General features: G+C 41.3%; 1 protein-coding gene across 1 annotated transcript in view; it reads right to left on the reverse strand.

Moving 5' to 3' along the window:
• Pum3 (pumilio RNA binding family member 3) overlaps nucleotides 1-21,190 on the reverse strand; it is a 41,280-nt gene that overhangs the window by 13,263 nt on the left and 6,827 nt on the right. Inside the window, exons 2-13 of the mRNA XM_021192558.1 lie at nucleotides 18,646-18,737; nucleotides 17,397-17,615; nucleotides 15,733-15,868; nucleotides 15,033-15,108; nucleotides 14,141-14,234; nucleotides 13,838-13,904; nucleotides 12,950-13,124; nucleotides 11,654-11,757; nucleotides 10,447-10,525; nucleotides 8,315-8,413; nucleotides 7,475-7,528; nucleotides 3,555-3,635 (exon numbers count right to left, since the gene is read on the reverse strand). Coding sequence (XP_021048217.1) covers nucleotides 3,555-3,635; nucleotides 7,475-7,528; nucleotides 8,315-8,413; nucleotides 10,447-10,525; nucleotides 11,654-11,757; nucleotides 12,950-13,124; nucleotides 13,838-13,904; nucleotides 14,141-14,234; nucleotides 15,033-15,108; nucleotides 15,733-15,868; nucleotides 17,397-17,615; nucleotides 18,646-18,730 — 1,269 coding nt within the window. The 5' untranslated portion in view covers nucleotides 18,731-18,737. The remainder of the gene's footprint in view (nucleotides 1-3,554; nucleotides 3,636-7,474; nucleotides 7,529-8,314; nucleotides 8,414-10,446; nucleotides 10,526-11,653; nucleotides 11,758-12,949; nucleotides 13,125-13,837; nucleotides 13,905-14,140; nucleotides 14,235-15,032; nucleotides 15,109-15,732; nucleotides 15,869-17,396; nucleotides 17,616-18,645; nucleotides 18,738-21,190) is intronic.

A 21,190-nucleotide genomic window follows, 5' to 3' on the forward strand; every position in this document is an offset into this window, starting at 1 on the left:
ACTAGCCTTAGAAAACAAAGAGTGATTATCAACCCGTGACTTCAACCTGACATTTTGGTAAAGACAATTACTCTGAAGAGAAAACCTAGCACTGCTGGGGTTTTAGTATCTAGGTGAGACTACCATCAAAGGACTCTACTGCTTAGTTTTGCTGTCAATTTGACACAGCCTAGAATCATCTGGAAAGAGAGTCTTACTGAAGAGTTATCAAGAACAGGATGACTGGTGGGTAAACTGTCTTTTCTGTTGATATAGGAAGCTGACAACAAGCAAGAAGACATGCCTTTATTCTGCCAGTGAGGATGGATATGATGTTTTGAGTTCCTCCCCTGACTTCTCACAATAAGGGGCCAAACCTCTCAACTAAAGCCAAATAAACCCTTTATTCCCAGGGTTGGTTTTCGTTCGTTTGTTTTTTTAATTTTCAAAGCTACAGTAATGAAACTAGAACACACATATGATTATGAATTATATGGGATAGCAAAAGCCAATAAAAATCAAAGAGTAACTGCTGGGTTGGGTTTCTCTGCTTTTTGTTGCTGCTATTTGCTTTAGGTTTCCAGTGCTAGGGACTGAAGTTCTTGTGGACTGCCCAAGTGCTCCCACAATGAACTACATACAAATTCCTCCAAAAATGGTTGGTTTTTGGTTTTGAGACAGGGTTTCATGTATCCCAAGGCTGGCCTCAGAGCTGCTTTGTGGCCAAGGATAACCTTGACCTTCCCTTCTCCCGCCTTCACCCTCTAACTTAAGTACTAGAATTACTAAAAGCCTGTACTACCTACCATGCCTGGCTTATGTGGTTGGGGTATGGAGCCCATGGCTTTATGAATACTAGAAAAGCACTCTACCAAATGAACTACACAGATGAGGTCCAAAATAGTTTTCAAGAGTGTAAGAAATACTATCACCATGAAAATAAAAACTAACAAACCAGTATATTTACTAGTTGACTACTTCCTACTTGTCATTGAAAAGTAAATAAAATAAACAAAGTCAGGAAACTTATGGACCACAGGTCAAATCCCATGAAGCTAAGAGTGGTTTTTCCTTTCTCCTCTTCCTTCTGCTAATTATTATTTTTTTTTTTATATTGCAAAACATTCTTTAAAAGTATAAACAAACAGGACAAACCAAGGGCCCAAATGATTACTATTTAATTCTTTAAAAGAAAGAAGAAAAGCCTCAACTTTTGTTAAGTTTTACTGCCCTCTCCAACCCACCCTTTTAAAGATAGTATATTACTCTTCAGCCCAGGATGGCCTCCAAATTCATGGCAATCCTCCAGTCTTGACCTCTCAAGTGATGAGATTATAGGTGTGAGACACTAAGACCTGACTAGGTTTTCTTTGCTTTCTTTGGTTTTCACAAGATGGAAGGCCAAGCACTCAGCACCTTACTCTTTGTAACGTGAAGTACATATTGAAGGTCAGGCATCTAAAATATGCACTACTACTGCTCCATTCCCAAACAGAAATGGGCTAGCTTCTTATTCCTTTCCTTAAGAACACTGTTATCAAACCAGTCTGTGCACACTAAAATAAATGGGACCACATTCCATTTATAAATATGCTCATTTTGGAAAGGAAAGTAGATGAGAAACAACTTAAATTTAGTTTGAAAAATGAAAGAAAGAAAGAAAGATAGAGCTGACCAGGTTGAAATTTTAACTTAACATTCCGGGAAGTATGGATACCCCAAGGAGCACCTGGCAATTCTAAGCCTTTTCTGGCTATTTTCAAAAAGCACTACAACAGACTCTGTGATGGATGGGTGGGAAAATGCGAGAGCAATGAACATTAAGTACAGCTTTATCACTAACTTTGGGGCTTAATGGTACACAGAACTGGTAGAGCATTTGTCAGCGAGAGGCAAGTCCATGAGTCTTTAGGAACATGGGCTCCACAGTTGTGGACTTCAAACTGATAAGCAAGAGAAATGAAAACTGTTCCAATAGCAAGCTGAAGTGAGATAAATCGCTGGGAAAGACCAACCCAGCAGATAGTTCTGGCAAGTCCTGAAGGGTGATTGTTTCCCTTGAAATCCATTTGGAACAGTTATGCACATTTTCAATTTTGTGAAATATTACACAAAAGCAAACTTTCAATAGGCCAGCCGGTTTCCATTTTTGTGAAACAGCTTTATTCATAGCCAATTCTACACCCTCACATCTCTGTCACAGAAATTAAAAACAACCACTATTGCTTGGAGTCAAAGGGTACTAAAGTCACAAGGAACATGTCAAAATATTCAGTCTGTGGCACAAAATCTTGCCAACATGTTCCTTCCCACAACCCAGTCCCCTACAAATGTCATTACAACTTTAAAACAGTCAACAACAAAGCTGAAAAGTGCCAGCAGGGCATGAGAACCCACAGCTAGGATTTATAGCTGCCGTCTGAACAGACCTTCCCCACCTCCCTTCTACTAGAGATAAACATGTAAACACCCAGCCACCCTCATCCGGGACTCAGAAGGCGACAGCACCCCCACCTAACCACAGTCTTTTCTCTGCTGACACTGTAAGTCTCACTGGTCAATAAGATTTCTCTAAGGCTCCACTCGTGGGCAAACACAACGGCATTTATGATTTCCAGCTGAACAATTGTGTTCACAAAGACTAAGCAGTTTTGAAATCATTTTCAGTTTTGGTCTTTGATACCAATACTGCAATTTCTCCTCCCCACTCGGGCAATCTCAACCTTATCCATTCAATACTTGTGCATCCTACACATAGGTAAGAAGGATTCACACAAACAGAATGAGAAAAGGAATGTCACAAACGATAGATAGTTCTGACTATAATATCTACTTCGGAGTAGCTTTCCCAAGAGTTCTGAAAGTCAAATGTAGGGATAAAGGCCTTTACTCAAGTATTACCGCCTTTGCTCATTGGATTAGACCTGCATAATTGGTAAGTTGTAAGAGGAAGTTAATGTTTCAACTTTAATAACATTTAACCTGATTCTATAAAAGGGTGTCTGTCACAAGCACAACTGAGTAAGTGCAGGGTGTTGTCTTCTCCATCCACATAACCCAGCACACGGAGACGGATGGAAAGGACAACTGCAGAGGCTGCTTGTCCACACAAAATGTGTTTAACTGAGCCATCAATACATAGGCAACCATCAATCAAATTTAAGCCCTACTTTTCGAAAAAAAAAGAATCCAATCAACCTTACTCAAAAGTAGAACTGTCAACATTACATCTGTCATAGGTACAGGAACAATTTGACTTCAAGAGGGGATGTCCACTGTGTGGACACAGTGTGTGTGTGTGTGTGTGTGTGTGTGTGTGTGTGTGTGTGTGTGCATGTGTAAAATGTCATTTTCACCATGGTCATTCAAAACAATTACTACCCAGTAACAAGGTTGGAATGCACACAGGAACAGAACAAGCCTCTAAAATAACCCATAGCCCAGGTGACTAGAAAGTCATGGAAAACATATTGACAGAAAGCACAGGTTAAAGTGTTTATATAACATGTGTGACATTAAACTTCAACACCAGCAGCTGACCAAGGCAAGCACTCAATCCCATCCAAGTTACTTACTGATATGATTATCTGCTTCACGAGCTTAGTATCATCAATACAGTCAAACGCTGCCAGCAGGACCAAGTGAGAGTACTGGCCCTATAAGAAAGGGGAGACAGAAAGGGTTAAAAGATTTCACACAGAACTGGCAAAACCATTCTTAGAGGTAAAGGCACTTGCTGCCAAGCCTGATTACCTGAGTCTAATCTTCTAAAACCCATGTGGTGGAAGAAGACAACAGACTCGCCCATGTTGTCCTCTGACCTATATACATGTGCAGACCACATATCCCCCAACATATACATGTAATAAAAAATTTAACAAGACAAAATAAGAATAAACCCCAGAAACCTAGACCTAGTAGCATATGCATTTAATCTCAGCATCTGAGGAGCAGGTGGATAGATCTCTTTGAGATCTACATTATTATTATAGTGAGAGTCAGTCTTAAAAACAAAAATAGTTTCCTTCTTATACAGCCTACCCACAGAGTCGGCACCAACCCCATGTAAGCAAGGTAAGTCAAAGTCACTCAAATGAACTAGCTAATTATATATCAAAGATAAGATTAATTTTAAAAAAAGAGAGAGAAACACGTCATCAAATAGCCCAAGAACCAGAATCCAACGTCTAAGCCAGCACTCAGTTCATGAATTAATGAATGGCTATTTGAAAAAAATTTTAAATGAGATAATTAAACAAAATATTAGCCTCATATAGAAACTATTCAAATCACCAAAATAGAAATGAGTATCCTCAGGCATGATTTTATATATATATATGTATATATATATATATATATACATATATATATATACATATACATACACACACACACACATTCACATAAACATGTACACAGAGAATTCTAGAAGGCAAAACACGGTCACTTCTGGGTCAAAGAACTATATATTATTTGTATCGTATTTATGTCCAATTGTATTTATTTTATATTGTCTAATTTCTTTGACACTAACTATATTTAAGTACAAATACCAAAAACAAAACAAAAATCCAAACCATGTAAACAAACAGGAAAAAAAAAATCACAAGTTCCAAAACAAAGAAACAAACAAATGCCCCTAAATCTACAATAACAACAAAAACCAAAGTGCACAAACACAATGGCTATGAGAACCAGATAAATCACTGCTTTCAAAGTGTAAATAGGCTCACACACATGCGTGCACACAAGCAAGCACGCACACACAGTGTTCAGAAGAACCTTTTGAACTGTTCCTGTATCTGTGACAGATGTCACCTGGTGCATTTGGGGAAACCAAAAGAACCCAGTTTTCAGAGTTCCTAACACATTCCTTGTGAGGTGTCAGATGGCATGCCTTTTGAGGGGTGGAGGTTGCTTTAATCAGAACTAGGTCTAAGGAATATGAAAGGTCAGAGGCAATGAGGAATTTACTAATTGTGCCTAAAAAAAAATTAACTGGAAAAAGATAACTATGCTAAGACACAAACTATACAAAAACCACAGATCAACTAAAGCAGAACGGATGACTTGATTCACAGAAAAGGCAAATGATTTTAAATGTGTGAAACATTTTAGAAAAATAGTAAGGATAATAAAACGATGAAATGCATGCAACTTTACCTATACATATGAGTTTTAAAAAAAAGTTCAGCGACGTGGGGTCAAGCAGGGATCGCTACGCTGGCCGGAATGTAAAGGGGTTTGCCTCTTTGGGAAGTAGTTGGCAACCTCAATACAACATGCATACATGTGCTCACCCAACAATTCTAGCTCTAGGGATTTACCTCAGTCATGCTTCCACAAAGAACAGACACATAAAGTATGTGCTGGAATACTAATGATTCTAGAAACAACTTCAGTATCCAACAGCAGGGACCGTGTTAAGTGACTACAGACATGCAATAGAATATTGGCAAGTCATTCCGAGTGAGGCAAGCAGATGCTCATGTAGTCACACAAAGCAGCTCCCAGGTGAGTGAAGGAAACAGGGAAAGGACAGAACAGTCAACCCAAACTGCTGGTCTCTACTTTCAGGTGGCAGGCACAGCATGTCTAAGTGCAAGGCATTTCTGTATGCATGGACAAACTGGTCCACAAGTCAGGTTAAAATGTGGACAGTTGCACCATCTTGTGAAGACACAAATATACAGAGCAAAGAGTGATGATCGTATCTACTGCAGCTCCGCAATCACTGCACATCAATTATAGTAGTGAGCAACAGGCAACTCCACAATTACATCTAGAAACTGAGCATGCGTCTCTCAGCAGCCGAGCCCTAGAAAATAGGAAACCAGCAAATACTGATGACCTAACACCACCTTTATGCTACGAACACTTATAGACTTTCATAAGGACTCCAAAGTAACTTTGTTCAAAATACTAAGACAGACCCAATCTTAGGTCTGAAAGGAAGTCTCAATAAAATTTAAAACACTAAAATAATAAAAATTTAAAAATCTCAAAACCCAACAATTACACTTGAGACTCTAAATAACTGATAGTTTAAATCTATTGGGTATTTTTATTTGTTTACCTCCTCCCTCAGAGGTAATTCTTAAAAAGATATAAAATCGCTAAGATTGTTACCACCACAATGCCAAGCTAGGATAAGGATCTGAGAAAATGAATTGGTCAATTACTTCATGTAGTCAAAACCTAAAATTAAAGTCTAATTTTATTATTTAAAAAGTACCACACTAATACAGTTTGGATAGAACATTCTATTAACATCCTGTTTTTACTCAATCCTAATTTAAGAATTTGAATTAAATCTCACACAGAACTTACTCAACAGTGAACTGTAAGTAAAATATTCTTTTACACCACAAGCTGGAGAAAGTACTTCTCCCCTTATAGAAAAGTTAGCTATCTACCAAATAATTACATACCAACTCCCACCCTTCCCATCGCCACAGAGGACAACCTATATCACACAACATCTACCCTACCTTGGTCTGAAGAATGTGACAAATGTTAATTGTTGTCATTGGGTTTCTTTCACTCACCAGTAACTGACAAATTTACTGAACTATATATTTAAAATGACATTACTACCAGTAGTTTTATTACCTATTTTAACAATTATTTGTAATGCTAGTACAAAAATATTGTGTGGACAGTAAGGCATGTGTGTGTGCGTGCGTGCGTGCATGTGTGAGAGACTGCCTATGCATGCAAGTGTGTGAGTGTGAGACTGCCTGTGCACACGTGTGTGAGTGTGTGGGTGAGACTGCCTATGCAGGCAAGTGTGAGAGTGTGAGACTGCCTGTGCACACACGTGTGGAGGCCAGACCTCAACTCTTAAGTAGTTTATCCACTGGGCTGCTTCCCACCTAGAAACAGTTCCCAGTTTTAAAAAAAAAAAACAAAAAACAAGAAAAAAAAATCCAAAAAACAAAAAACCACATCGCAAGGAACTAAAATATTTAATGTTTAATAGCTTACCCTTTTCATGAATACATTATAAACTTATGCCAAGAAAAGACAAAACTTTTAATTTATTAAGGTTTTGGTGGCAGCAAAAACCAGTATCCTGTTTCTGAGCTATAATCTCCCATTATTTACTTAGATATATATGTCTTAAATAGGCAGCTACAATCTCATGTCAGTTAAGATGTCTGGAGACGCTAATAAAGCAGGGATAAATACCACTCTTGACACATCACAACCAAACAGGGTCTGGGGTACGGTGGAGAGGCAGGGCGCTCCCCCAGAACACATGAAACTCTTTGATCTCTAACAAATCACACACACATACACAAGCCATACAAAGAGAAAACTATAGTATGAAACCCATTTTGTGTAAGTTAACCTAGAAAAATATATAGAAAAGATGTAATGAACAAATGTAACAATTTTCTGTAGTGTTCAAATTTCCCAGCAGGCACAAACTCCTCTCGGTTCACATCAAGTCAGTCAGCGACTTGAAGAAGCATGCTTTTGCTGCACTCACATTGGCAACCTTCTCCACGTACGTCTTCATTGTTTTCACGATCACTTTCCTGTCCTTAAAAAGGAAAAACTGCGTCAATGAACGTTTAGGTATACGTTAAGCTTACCTCATGGCTAATACTTTGTGTAGTATTACATTCTCACCAGCATCATTAGTGAGGAGAGAAGTTATAAGGAAGAATGAGGCACAGTGCACCGGGACCCCAAGAGCACCTGTAAGGTGCTCTGCAGCCTTCACCGTATTTTAGACACGGATTGCAACCATGAAGTCTGAGGCATATGCAAACCTAGTGAAGTCCCCTTTACAACCATCCCTCTTCCAATATCCAATATGCCCAAAATCTAGCATGCAGACGTGTTTAATGTTTGTGCAGTACTTAAGTTAGCAGTGAGTAAAAGGTAAATAAAACACAGCACCATTTAAAGGATATAGAAGATGGGAAGGTCTCTGATCAAGACAGATGCTTACGTTTTCCTCAGAGAACTCAATATACACCAGAACATACATATGGTGTATCCAGTACTAACTAGCTCTCCCTCTCTCCCACTCTGAACGACCATTAAACGGAGAGTAAAAGAGCACACCACAAGCGCCCAAGCCCCTGTAAGCCAAAGCTGAGTATAAACGTACAGAGATCTTCCTAACCTTCAGTAAAGGCTCGCACTTCTGCTGAAGAAACACAAGGCTCAAAGATGCCAAAGCCCTGGGAGGCCCTAAGACACAACTTCCAGAAGATAATGCTTAAGTACAACTGGAAACCAAAGCCAGTCCAAAGGCTACCAACTCAAAGTTAAGGGTTCATCAAATCCAGACTGCAGGCAAGACATAGCTGACGCTTACCTTGGGTGTGCCGTGCCACAGGCAGTGCATGGCCACTCTGGCGCCATCGTGTGTGTGGGCCAGGTACACCACTGCTTCCCGGATGGCTTCAATTAGTTCCTGGGGAACAGAAGAGGTCAGTTGTAATTTCTCCCCTGTGTGCATGAGAACAGCAAGGCAAGGTGGAGAGTGAGCCCAGGCAGCAAACACTGCGGCTTTAATTCTACAGGCAGGCTCTCTCTAGGCACGGTCTTCTCCATCAAAGTAACCAATACAGCTCACAGCTAATGTCTAACAAACAGCCAAGCACGCGTTTCCACAGGTGCTCACAGGCGGCAGGTGATAGTTCTAATGGATATAGGAAAAGAAGCCAGGGTTAGTGGTACAGGAGTGTTTATCAGAACAGCTGGGGAAAGACTGCTCCCCTACATGTGCATATACAAACACAATCTAACCGCACCCTGACTCAAGCTTCTGCGGTGAATACAGCACAGGATTGATATCCACAAGTCATATGGATGAGTTCTGCAACCTAGGAGCTATAGGGACCCAACTTTAAATGTTACAGCAGGTGAGCAGATACAGAAGGACTGCACTTGACCTGAAAAACCCCATCCTCTATAGGGATGAATCTCAAGAATAAATTTCAGGTCACATATCTGAACTTAAGGATTTCTCCAAAGTGCTCCACCATAAACAGGACATGTAAATCACAGCTTCTCCCCCTAAAGCTTAGGAGACACTGTGAAAGAGTGGGCAGGAAGATTCTAAGAGCCACAGCCTAAGGAACCCAGGTCCAACAGTCTTCTGGACTGGAGTGCATCTCACTGGACAGTACCACTGCATCCACAAACACACAGCAGCGTGGCTGCCGGTCAAGATCCAGAGTGGGGGCGGGACAGGGGCTCACTAGCTTCCACACTCTAAGCTGAAGAGCTTCTAACAGTTGGTCCTTAATATGTCGAGTGGATGGCCCCACAACTGTGACCGTACAGTGGCACAAACTGAACTCATGGGGTATTTATTTATTTATTTTTAAAAGGATGACAGAAAATTGGGAGGCAGATCTAGAAGGAATTAGGGGTTAAGAAATATAATCAAGAGACATTTTATACATATGTGAAATTCTCAAAGAATCAATAGAAAGCTACTGGGCTAGAGGATTAACACAGGTTCCAATCGTCACTGTCCAGCCACTTCAAGCCCTTGCTGTAGCTGAATGCTGCCTTCTACTGTCTTCAAAACACACTAACCATGAGAAGCCCTCAGACACTGATTTCAGCAGGGAAGAGGGAAATCCCTAAGAGAGTAAGTGCTGTGCTCGTCACAAGCTTTGGGGGCTGCTGCAGAGAAACGCTGCATGCTAATTGGAGGGTTGCAAAATTCCCACAAATGTGTAACAGGACAGTCACAGAGAGAAATCTGATGTGTGACTTAGTCAGCCCTTGGGATTAGACAATGAGATCAAACGGACAGCAGCTCACGGCTTGATGAGGCAAGCAAAGGAAGAAGGTCAGGGGCTGAGGTATCAGCTCTCATCTGTATTCGCACCACTGCCTGGAAGGACGGTGCAGTTACCTTCACCGGCTCTCCGCCTTCCATCACATAAGGTCCAGGTTTTCACAGGCCATTTAGTTTTACATTAAGTATCCTCCCTTAACCTTTTAAAGCGGGCTTCTTCTTCTTTTTTTTTTTTTTAATTTAAAACTATTGGAACACGGAGTAATGCTTCAACCTAAGTTACCCTTCGGATTGGAATAAATAGAGGACACTCTCTGGATTGTAACAATGTAAAAATTGAGTGGCATTAATAAACCCAGGGTCAATTCTATAATTTTCTGGGGGGAAAACATTAAAGAGATTTGGCAGCTCTGTTCAGTGCCTGTTTAGTGGGTTACCTAAATGAGAGGGAAAACCTGGCGTGTCTAAAGGATTGTGGACATCAGAGCAGCCTCGCTTTCCCTACACATTGTCATACTTTATTTTGCTTTGTGAGACACAATCTCATAGTACAGTCCACACTGGCTTGACGCTTACTATGGAGTCCAAGCTAACCAAGCTCGAACTAGTGATTGTCATCCTGTCCCAGGCTCCCAAGTGCCAAACTCAGTGTGGGCTTAACACTGATACAGAAACAGAAACCAAGCACTTACGGATCGAAGTTTGGGGGGTGCATAGGTAAAAAAGTCCAAGAATACTTTATGAACAAGTGAGTGCTTAATCACAGCTTCCCTGGAAACAAAAGAAACAAACAAACATCAGCTCTAGCAGAACGGTCACACAAAGACAGGAAACCTGTCCATCCTAAGATCATCTAAACACGTGAAATGGTTCTCACTAAATATGTTTTGTCATAAGTCAACTGCATCTTTCAGCAGTACTAAGAGGTTAAATAATTTGAGCCTGTGACCCTGGTTTGGTTTCATCACGACTGAGTCGAGGATACAGACTGCCAGGCTCTCTAGCAGGATGACTGATGCCCTAGCACCACTGTTCTACCCCAGGTTCTATCAGCTGCACCCCCTCTCCAAGTACTGCACATCTCATTAAGAACTCACATGCAAACCTAAGTCCTAATGGTTATTTTCTGTCAAGCATTCTTCAAAACGTCTCAGTATCACAGATAATTTCAGTAGCATTACAATTTGAATGGACCACAACAGTAACACCAGGAGCAACAACTCCTACTTAATCTATGCCCCTCTAATGGGATGTGTAGTGAACTCTGGAGTTCAGTGCAGGCTAATGTTCAAGGCCAAGGACCTAAAAGCTCACAGGGAACATGCAAACACAGAGAATGGATGTACACAGCACTCCTCTAAGGGCTTTGCAAACATTAACCCATTTCATCTTAACACTCTACAGAGGATGCGCTGCTACGACCTCAATTCCACAGGTCCAGAAACTGGGCCCAGAGAAGTGAAGCTGTCCACATGCACACAGGATGTGGCATCAGGAGTCCCATCCATCCTCCCTAGGCCTAGAAGCTTTGTGTTCAACCATTTTGTTAGGGTACCAAAGACAAGAAGGTAACAAGCTCAAACTAATGCAGTTTAAATAATCAATTGAATTTATGAAGCTATTTAACATACAAGGGTTCAGTATAACACTTTATTTTGTAAAAAGGAAAAAACGTTTTGTCACTTTAAGAAAGTTTATAATCACTATTACAAGTTAGTCAATAAGATACAATATCAACAATGTCTACCTGCATCAAAAATGGTTTCAAACAAAAAGTTTGATGCTCTTATTTATGATAGAGGAGTAATGGAAGGAGGAGATATGGCCCCTTTCTGGCAAGGATTAAGATGTAGCTCCCTCAAATGCTTCTTTCAATCTGTTAGTAAAACCCTCTCTTACTTTTGGGCCATCGGAGTCAGAATCTGCTTCATTTCATCCATGATAAGTTCTAGCTTTGCTGGCTGCACCTCCAGCACCTTGTCCAGCGTTGGGTGATCTGCTGACTGAAATGAAAGAAAAATCAAACGCCTCTAAATGTAATCACTTCAAAACAACAAGAACTACAGCCATGGTAAACTGAGTTTCAAATAAATTTGAGATGTTTCACATTTATAAAACAAATATCTACTATGTAGCAAGATTACTCTTCAGAATCTGACTCCCTGTTTACACATCTGCCAACATGTGGTCATACCTGCGGAGGACTGGCCCTAGCAACCTCCTAGGATATAAGATCTTGATGGCGATTAATTGCATATAACCTATATGATCCTTCAGCATATTTTAAATCAACCATGTACTTACATGACCTAACGAAGCAGAAATGCTCTGCAAATAGATTATACTATAAGGAACAATAAGAACAAACTATATACTTGTCCAATACAGCATAGGTTTTTCTTAATGGTTTTGTTTGGCTAAGTCAAAGCATGTAGAAGCCCCGGAAAAGGGTTTGGGAGTAGCTGGCTATACTTCAAGAACCAAGCTAACCACTAAAGCACCAGCCATCACATCTTACCAAGCACCTAGCATGTACCTAATCACAAATTAGTATGCTTTATAATTGGCTGGATATTGCCAAGGTCAGGTATCACAACAGAAATGCTATAAAGCAATTCAATTCAGGAACTGAAGCTACTGGAGATAACCCTACAGTCAATCCATATCCTTTCATATCCCTCAGACACGCCTACCCCAGAGTGTAAACAGGTCCTAGAGCAGTACTAGCGAGTCTCAGACTTCTACCCATCATCCGTTGCCAGGGCTCTTGTCCCCTTCCTCTCCAGGTCCAACTTGGACAAAGGTACAGCAAAACCAGGAAGAAACACAAGGCAAGAAGAGGAGTCTAGTGCACCTCAGCCAGAGGTGGCTATGGAGCAGAAAAGCTCTGCTCACTGTTGCAGTTTTTGATCTCAGTCTGACTACAAACAGAGATGTGCATCACACACACACAGCAGGGGAAGGAACAAAACGGACACACAGATCCAAAGGGGGTTTAAAGGCAACATTCTGTAGGAGAGAGCACAGAATGATCACTTGCTCCTATTGCAGAGACATATAATCAACAAATGATGTGAGATGTGTCCTGAAGGACTACCCTGGTAAAAACACATCCTAAATATAGGACCCTGAAACTTAAGAGACTCCACAGAAAAACAAACACACTGGGAAGGAAAGAACTTCCAGAAAGGTCACCTTGTAAAGCTGAAATGTGTTCCCATAGAGCTCCTCTGTCAGCATGTTCCTCTGTTCCAAAATGGCTTTGTCGTTGTATGCATACTCCACAATGGCCGATGCCTCTGAATGCCGCAGCATCTTTCTCACATGGCCTTTAAAACTTCTGATTATCTCCGCAACTTGTGGTTTACTTCTAAAGTCACAAAGAACAGAGAAAAGGTCAACGACAGCAAGCGCTCTACCACTAAGTTATAGCCCCAGCCCTGAAGTCTTTAATTTCTCAGAATCTTAGCTTCTTCAAGAAAGAAAGAGAGAGAGAGACAGACAGACAGACAGACAGACAACTGCGAGGAGATCAAGATGAACTAAGACGCACCCAGAGCAGTGGCCTGTACATACAAAGTGCCCGAGTCGGTTCCTTCAACTAGACCACAAGGAAAGACAGACAAGAAGGGGACAAGAGAGATAAAAGTAAAGGAAAACTGTCTCAAACACGGGCCTCACTCTAAAGCATCTGGGAGGTTGACAATAGCCAGGAACAATTAAACCTACTGCTGTCTCAAGCGGTATTCCGTCAGTTTAACTGTCCCTAACCTTCTATCCTCTAAATACTGTTAACCGAAGTCATTCCAATAACTACCAACTAAATAAATACTGTTAACCAACAGTGTTCCAATGCTTTGTTCTGCAACTCACTATGTAAAAGCAGGTCCTTAACAACAGAGAAGGCAGCAGCATTTTTTTTACTCAATTTCAGTTACCATTTTAAGATGTTATGCCCTAGGAAGACCACAAGTCCCTGGAGGCAATCACCAAGACCAGAGATTTCAAAGTAACATTCGGGCAAAAGTAAAATCCACAAAACCAAAAGTGAAAAGCCGCCACCACCACCACCTTACAACTTACCCATACATGAGAAACTTCTTAACGATATTCCTGGAATATTTGGCTTTACTTAATTCAACCAAGTCACCTGCAGGGAAAACAAAGCGTCTCAGGGGCCTGAGCTTCTCACTGCAGTTGTCCAGAGACAAGGAATGAGGCTCGTGCAAGACTGGGGACGGGGCTAACTCTCCTCACCCCAGGCAAAGAAACACGGCCACAAAAATCACCTCCCAGAAAGCATGGAACATGTAGGATATTCTTCAGCATTCCAAGAGAAAACAAGCGACCTTATTACGAGATGAACACACTGCTTATTAACAATACCTTGCAATTCTTGGAAAGCCTGCTTCCTCTGCTCCTCATTCCCATACTGAATGAAGCACTGGATCACTCGAGTTGAGTCATGTGCAAAGGCGATCTGTAGGAGAATGGTTGGAGCTTTCTAGACTCAAAATTTCTGAACAATCATGTTTCTTACTATTTACACTATTTCTTACAATTTTTACTTTTTTCAATGTAAACTGCACTAGACTGCTTGAGGAGAAAATACATCTAATTATATGAGGTACTATTATTTGGCTTTTTTTCTTATCATATTTGATAGCTGAAATAAATTCAAGAGATGGGAAGATACTACCACCATCCAAGTTCCAATCCTAACTAAAACCACACCCGCAGGACTGCATGAACCACTGCTTCGTTTCCTGAACATTAACAGGTTCTGATGTAGGACTGACCAATGCCAAAGTGTTGCTCATCAGTAACTGTAACCACATACAGCACACTGACAATCACAAGAAGAAACTCTCAGCTGATCGGCTTTTGAGTCTTGTCCCAGTTCTACAGCATTACTGCCCCTCAATCTGGACTAGCATTTCTCATTAGTATCTGCTGTTCTAGACTCTGAAAGCTGTGAACACTAACATGACACCACAAGGGGAAAATTTCCACACCTGGACACAGGTGGCCATGAGCCACACTCAACACTCAAGCACACTAAAAATAAAATATGCAAAGACAGCTGAAGCAATGTCGATGCATAAAGTAAGTATTCATGAAACAAAGAGTTTCATTCCACACTTGGGTCCCAACACTGAACCAGCACTTGTCGTCGATGTGTCAGGCCTCTGTCACCAAGAGCCAACTACTCTTCCCCAAGAGCAAAGGAAACCTGGATTAAAAAAAAAAAAAGGAATAATGAGCATACTCTACTCACAGTTTTAATTTTCCCTTGAATCAACTTCTGCAAATCACTCATGAGCTTCACCCGTTTTTCCTTGTCACAATCTTTTCTGCAGAGGAAGCACAGATGAAGTTATTTTAAACATGAAAACCAAACACCATGCAATCCATGGTCACCAGTTCAGTGAGGTTTTTCCTTTGAAGGCAGCAAATCTTTGACATTAGAATTATTATTCTGGAGCAGCCAGACAAAAGCAATTTTCTCAGAGACAGAAATTCATCTCACAAGGTATAATTTTATGCATCAATCTAAATCTTAACAGCCAGAACTTCAGAAGCAAAGAAAAATAATAAAACAATCTCAGATGGCAAATACTTAAACATCTCAAAACCTAGCTGATAAGAAATTGTCCTTCATTTTCTAAGAAATCTTTCAGGATAGATATCAAATCTATTTGACTCTCTCCATTTCCATAAAGCTATCTGACACCATCCTAATGATTCCACACACGTCTGCACTAAGCAGTCAGCCATCCTGCTGCTGTGACAGCAGACTGTGAGTACGCAACAAAGAAACCAGGCGCGGTCTTTGATGCCTAGAGCACTGTCTGTGTGCAGGGCACCCCTCCTGCTGCCCTGTCTCAGACAGGATGCCTAGAGCACTGTCTGTGTGCAGGGCACCCCTCCTGCTGCCCTGCCTTGGTCGGATAGAGAGAGAAGTGGCTCTCAGGTACCTTCTCAAGCTCTCCCAAATGTGCTTTGCTCGAACCACGATGTCATAGTTGGTCTTATCACTGAGCTGCCTGCTCTGCTTCAGCTCTTTCTTCTTCTTTTTGAAGTCATCCCACTTGGGTTTCTTGGCTGCTGATTCTAGATCCAGATTCAATGTGTTTAGCATTCCAAATACTATACCCGAGTTTGAAGACAGTACAAAGGGCGGTCACCAGACAAATACTATACCCGAGTGTAAAGTCAGTACAAAGGGAGGTCACCAGAACCAATACCCATTCTAGAAGCTACAAGGGGAAAACATATTTCCCAGAAATTTTGCATTTGATCACAATTTCTACCAGTCTATACATTTAAAATGCATCTAAAACAACTTATTTAGTAGCCTTTTAAAAGACAAGGCTCTCACAGACTAGCCTCAAACTCAGTAAGTGCATGTACCACCCTGACTGGCCACAGCCCAGCCATTTTAATGGCTTGTTATTCTTAATAGGAGACCTAGTATGAAAATGGAACATCAAAGGATTATAAAAGTGTCTACAAATGTGAAGTACCATCTTCAGTTGTAAAACAACACTCCACTTTAGAGCACAGACAACTGCCTTTAAGTCAGAGTTTCCAATGGAAACAAGTCAGTCCCGATTAAAACAGGAAAATAATTTAAGAAACCCACTGCTCAAAAGCGGGTGGTAAAGCCCAGAGGTGGAGCACTTGCACACGTGGGGTTCCTCATTCAATCAAAACATCAAAAACAGCCCAAAACTCCATGTCCCGAGAGCCGTCATGCATTATTTAATTCTTCGAGCATGAGGTAGCTATGACTTTAATCACCCCCTCCACACTGGAGAAGTAGGTACCACACATCGAGTGCCTTGCCAAAGCCTCCCCTCACTCCTACATGATAGAAGCAAGATACGGATCCAGAGACAACCCAGTCACCTCTCACTCCTGACAACACACAGCAGGCGTCTACGTTTTCTACAGATTGATGCTATAAAGGTTGAGTATCTACCTACACCTGTGTGATCTTTGAAATCTGATTACACGATCTGATTACATGGTACACAACAGTAAGACCCACCAGTGAAGAAAATGAAATGAGTATTCCACTGGGGTATTATTAATGCGAGAATCTCCCCCAGGTCCTTTAGAAATTAGTTATTTCCAATGTCTCCCACTCTCTGATTATTAAAGTGACTCAATGCAAAAACCAAAAGAATAAAAAGTAAATGAGTCATAGTAAACCCTAGGTAGAAATTCCAGTTATTTTTAGATTCCTCTTATGGGTGTTTTGCTACATGCATATCTGAGCACAGCATGTGTGCTTGGTGCCTGAGGAGTCAGAAGAGGACACTGATCCCCTTGAACTGGAATTCTGGATAGATGGGTGTGTGCGACCACATGGGTGCAGGGAATCAAACTTGGGTCCTCTGCAGAACAAGTGCTCTTACCCGCAGAGCCAACTCTCCAGCCCCAGGAAGAAAAATTTTGGTTAGAAAACATGCTGTCGTTTACTTAAAGCCCTGTATGCTTCCTTCCTTTTACTTCAAACTGCTGCCTGTCTCGGAGCAAGGACAGGCGGTCCCCGACAGTGTGGAGACCTGCGCACCTTGGTTCAGCCACCACTCGGCATGGGGAGGCTTCTGCAATGGCTCTGAGGCAGGCTTACCATCACTTTCACCCTCTGGCTGGAATTTCCGCTTCTTGTTGAATTTATTTGCCTTCTGAAATTTGTCCTTCGGTCCTTTGCCCCCTTGTGGCTTGTTCTTGAACTGCTTCACACCCTTCTTGCCAGGTTTTGTGGCACCTTTCTCAAAGTTCTTAGATGTGGCTTTAGGTCCACCTTCCTTAACAGCTTTCCTTGGGAATGTCTTTGAAGAACTAGACTCTAGCGGTAACAAGGAATATATGTTAGTTCATTGACTCTGAGCCTTAATCACCAGCATCCACTCAACTGCACGCCGCAGAGAATGAACGGCATGTTCTGTAGAGCAACAGACAGCCTTACTCGCAAATATGCATTAACCCTTCTGAATAGATTCTGGTTTAAACAAATCAAATTTAAAGAAGACTTTCTGATTATAAAACTGTAATATAGACTAGTGATGTAGCCCCAGAAAGTAGAGGAGTTCACAATAAACTACAATTTACCTCCTAGAAACAACCACTACTGTTAGCTCGGCATAGTTCTGCTGCTTTAAGCATATGCTACAAGTTACTGGCTCTACCATCAGTAGTTATACAAAAACGTCAATGAGTAGTTCTATAAGAGTCTAAGAACAAAATGAATATCACCGACGATAAGAAAGTATATCATAAAAATGATTGAAAATGTATTTCTGCAAAGGTCTAATTCTGGAAAAAAAATTTTAAAGCCTATAATAAAATTATTTGGTTAAAATTTTTGGTCAAAAAAGCTTACATATACCTAACAAACAGGATGCCAATAACAATAGCTGACTTAAGACCATTACGAGGGGACCATAAGACAGCTTAGGAAACAGTTATCTATACAGGCCAGGATGTTTCTACTCTGCAATACTGACACCTGATGGAATAACAGAGGCATCACCATTCAAAATTCAGAAGGCAAAAGCTGTCAATTAGCCAGCTCCAACTCACCAATATAAAAGGAATTGTTCAGAGAATGAATGTGAACACCATGAGGCCACATCAACCGCTGACACAAAAGATCTTTTAGAAATAAAAAAGTTCCTCAATTCTTCTGGCAATCTCATAGAAGTTCCACGAGGAACAAGTCAATTTGAAGACAGCAGCAGTGGCCTCTTTCTACCACATTTACTGCAATTCTAGCCCATGAACAGAGCAGCACCTGACATAAATCCCTGTCCCCCATCACCCCCCCACCGCCGCCGCCCCGATCTAAGTAGTAGAAAAAGAGGGAAAGACCCTCTTACCACTGTTTTTATGAAATCTATTCTTTCCTTGTGATGTCTGTGGACTCTTTCCTGTAAACTTTTTCTTCCCTTTGACTTCCATCATAGTACTTCTGAAAAACAAAAGCCAAAACCACAATCACTGAATTGCTCATCCAATAAGAGCCATTAAGTAGTTGGTACAGTGTTCAGTCCTTGAGTTCAGATGCAATATAATGAATGTATCCTGGCACAGCCTGGAGGCTCTCAAGTCCAGCATGTATAGAGTTAACCTCTAAGACATTAAAGGGAAGGGCAAAAGGAGGCCAAGCACACCCTAGCTAGTGTGTGGCACACCTGGAGGCAACACTTAAGCAGCAGCACTAAATACAGACCAGGTAAGAGTAAACACCACTGTCTGCAGCTTCTAACCTAGGAAGCCTTGGTGATGAGTAATTGGATTTCTCGGCACCTACCTTGCAAAGCAGGAACCAGCAATAGGCTGCACTCAGCACATACTGCAATTTAATGAAAACACACACACACACAAGAAAGCTAAAAGAAAGGTTACAGGCCAACTGTTTTAGAGGTAACCAAATATCTGGCTGACCTCTAAGTTTCACAGAACTATGAAATACTTTATTTCAAAGGATTTGTCTAACATGTCCCTGTTGGGTCCAGTGACCTTCACTTCCCACCAACTTACAAGCTCTGCAAGAAGCAGAACACATATGGACAAAAGGCAAGTATCTCCAGGTTCATGGCTACAGTTCCCACAGTTACATGCTCACCCATTCTAGAGTCACCTGTAGGAATTCCTAGACAATGTTTACAGATTAGAAACTTCCATTCAAGAATTAATTTCTTGTTGGCCGTGTTGACACACAGTTGTAATCCTAGCACCTAGACTAAGGCAGAAGGATCACTGTGAGTTCAAGGCTACTCTGGGCAACATAAATTAGAGGCAAGTCTGGGCTACATCGTGAGATACTGTTTCAAAACTCAAAACAAAACAAGATGTTCCTTAGGACACTGGAACATCTTGGGCAGGGGTTCAGGTTATATTTGAGATTGAGAAACAGTAAATCAAACAGCAATAGTCAGCAAGTAAAGAAAGGTTTTTCAAATTCTTTAATTTGCTACTATGAACTATACACTGCACAAGACTTCCTAAACCTAATAGAGCCAAATTTCTCCAGGAAACACTCTAGAAAGCACGGTGGGTTTGATGCCCAGCAGTGTACACACAGGGTACAGATCTACAATTCCAGCAGTGTATACACAGGGTACAGATCTGTAATTACCCAGCACAGGAACCGCTCAGCTTCCTGCTGGGCATTTCAGTTTCAGTCATTTTATCACTTGGTAAGACATCACATTCACATTTGCATTTCTGCATGTAGGTTTCATGTAATACCACATGCTAAGCAATTGTGCCAGTGGCCCTCACATGTAGCTTGCTTGCTTTTTTGTTTGGTTTTGTTTGTTTGTTTTTCGAGACAGGGTTTTTCTGTATAGCCCTGGCTGTCCTGGAACTCACTTTGTAGACCAGGCTGGCCTCGAACTCAGAAATCCTCCTGCCTCTGCCTCCCGTGCTGGGATTAAAGGCGTGCACCACCACTCTCTGCTCATATGTAGCTTTCTAGAGATACCTTTATTTACATACTCTATTTTGAAACTATGCGTCTTACATTAGAGTTAAAACGTTATAGAGCCTACAGATCTATTGCCCAGCTTCCCCACTGACAACTTAATAAGACAGTTGTAATGAAACTTATGGAAATAACGCTAGTATAACACAGGGTTTATTTGGAAATCAATTTTCTCATTCCTGTCCTCTTCCGATTCCAAGATACAGCTAAAGTAGCCACCACATGTCTGTTTTTACAGGTTATGTCCCCTTTGGGGGTTTAAGATTTTCATTACTAGATTGAGGTTATGCCTGGACCAGGGGAAGGGGTGGCAAGTGATAGCAAAGAAGTGCTGTTCTCACAGTGACAAAGCTAGGTGGCAGTCATGATGATGTTAACTAATCCTGGTCACTTAAAGCACTGTTCACCAAATTCACAATCAAATTAATGCCTAATCCAAGAGCAAGACAAGCAAATTAGGTACTCTAGACAGTGGAACCTTGAGCCAAAGGTGTCTTCAGACCCCAAGACAACTTCCTACACCCACAGACCTGAGTCCTCAACACTTCTTGATTATGTATATAACTGGCATTTTATGGTTAATGTCCGAGACATAATCTTCTGCATTTTTCACTACAAATTACTATCTTTCTCTCCCTGTCTATTCTTGCTGGAGCCAACGGGGACCACTTACTCCACTTCGCAGAGAGAAAACTGAAGCACTGCTCCTGATTTTCACTTGTCAGTCATCTTGTACCCAACTGTAAGTTATCCTGCGGTCTCCTTAAAGACACCTCTGTCACTACTACCGATACTCAATGCAACTCCTCAAAAGTCTCCTTAAGAGACCCTGATATAGCTGTCTCTTGTGAGGCTATGCCAGTGCCTGGCAAATACAGAAGTGGATGCTCACAGCCAGCTATTGGATGGAACACAGGGTCCCCAATGGAGGAGCT

This window comes from Mus pahari, chromosome 1 (genome assembly GCF_900095145.1).
Source record: "Mus pahari chromosome 1, PAHARI_EIJ_v1.1, whole genome shotgun sequence".
NCBI classification, from domain to species: Eukaryota; Metazoa; Chordata; class Mammalia; order Rodentia; family Muridae; genus Mus; species Mus pahari.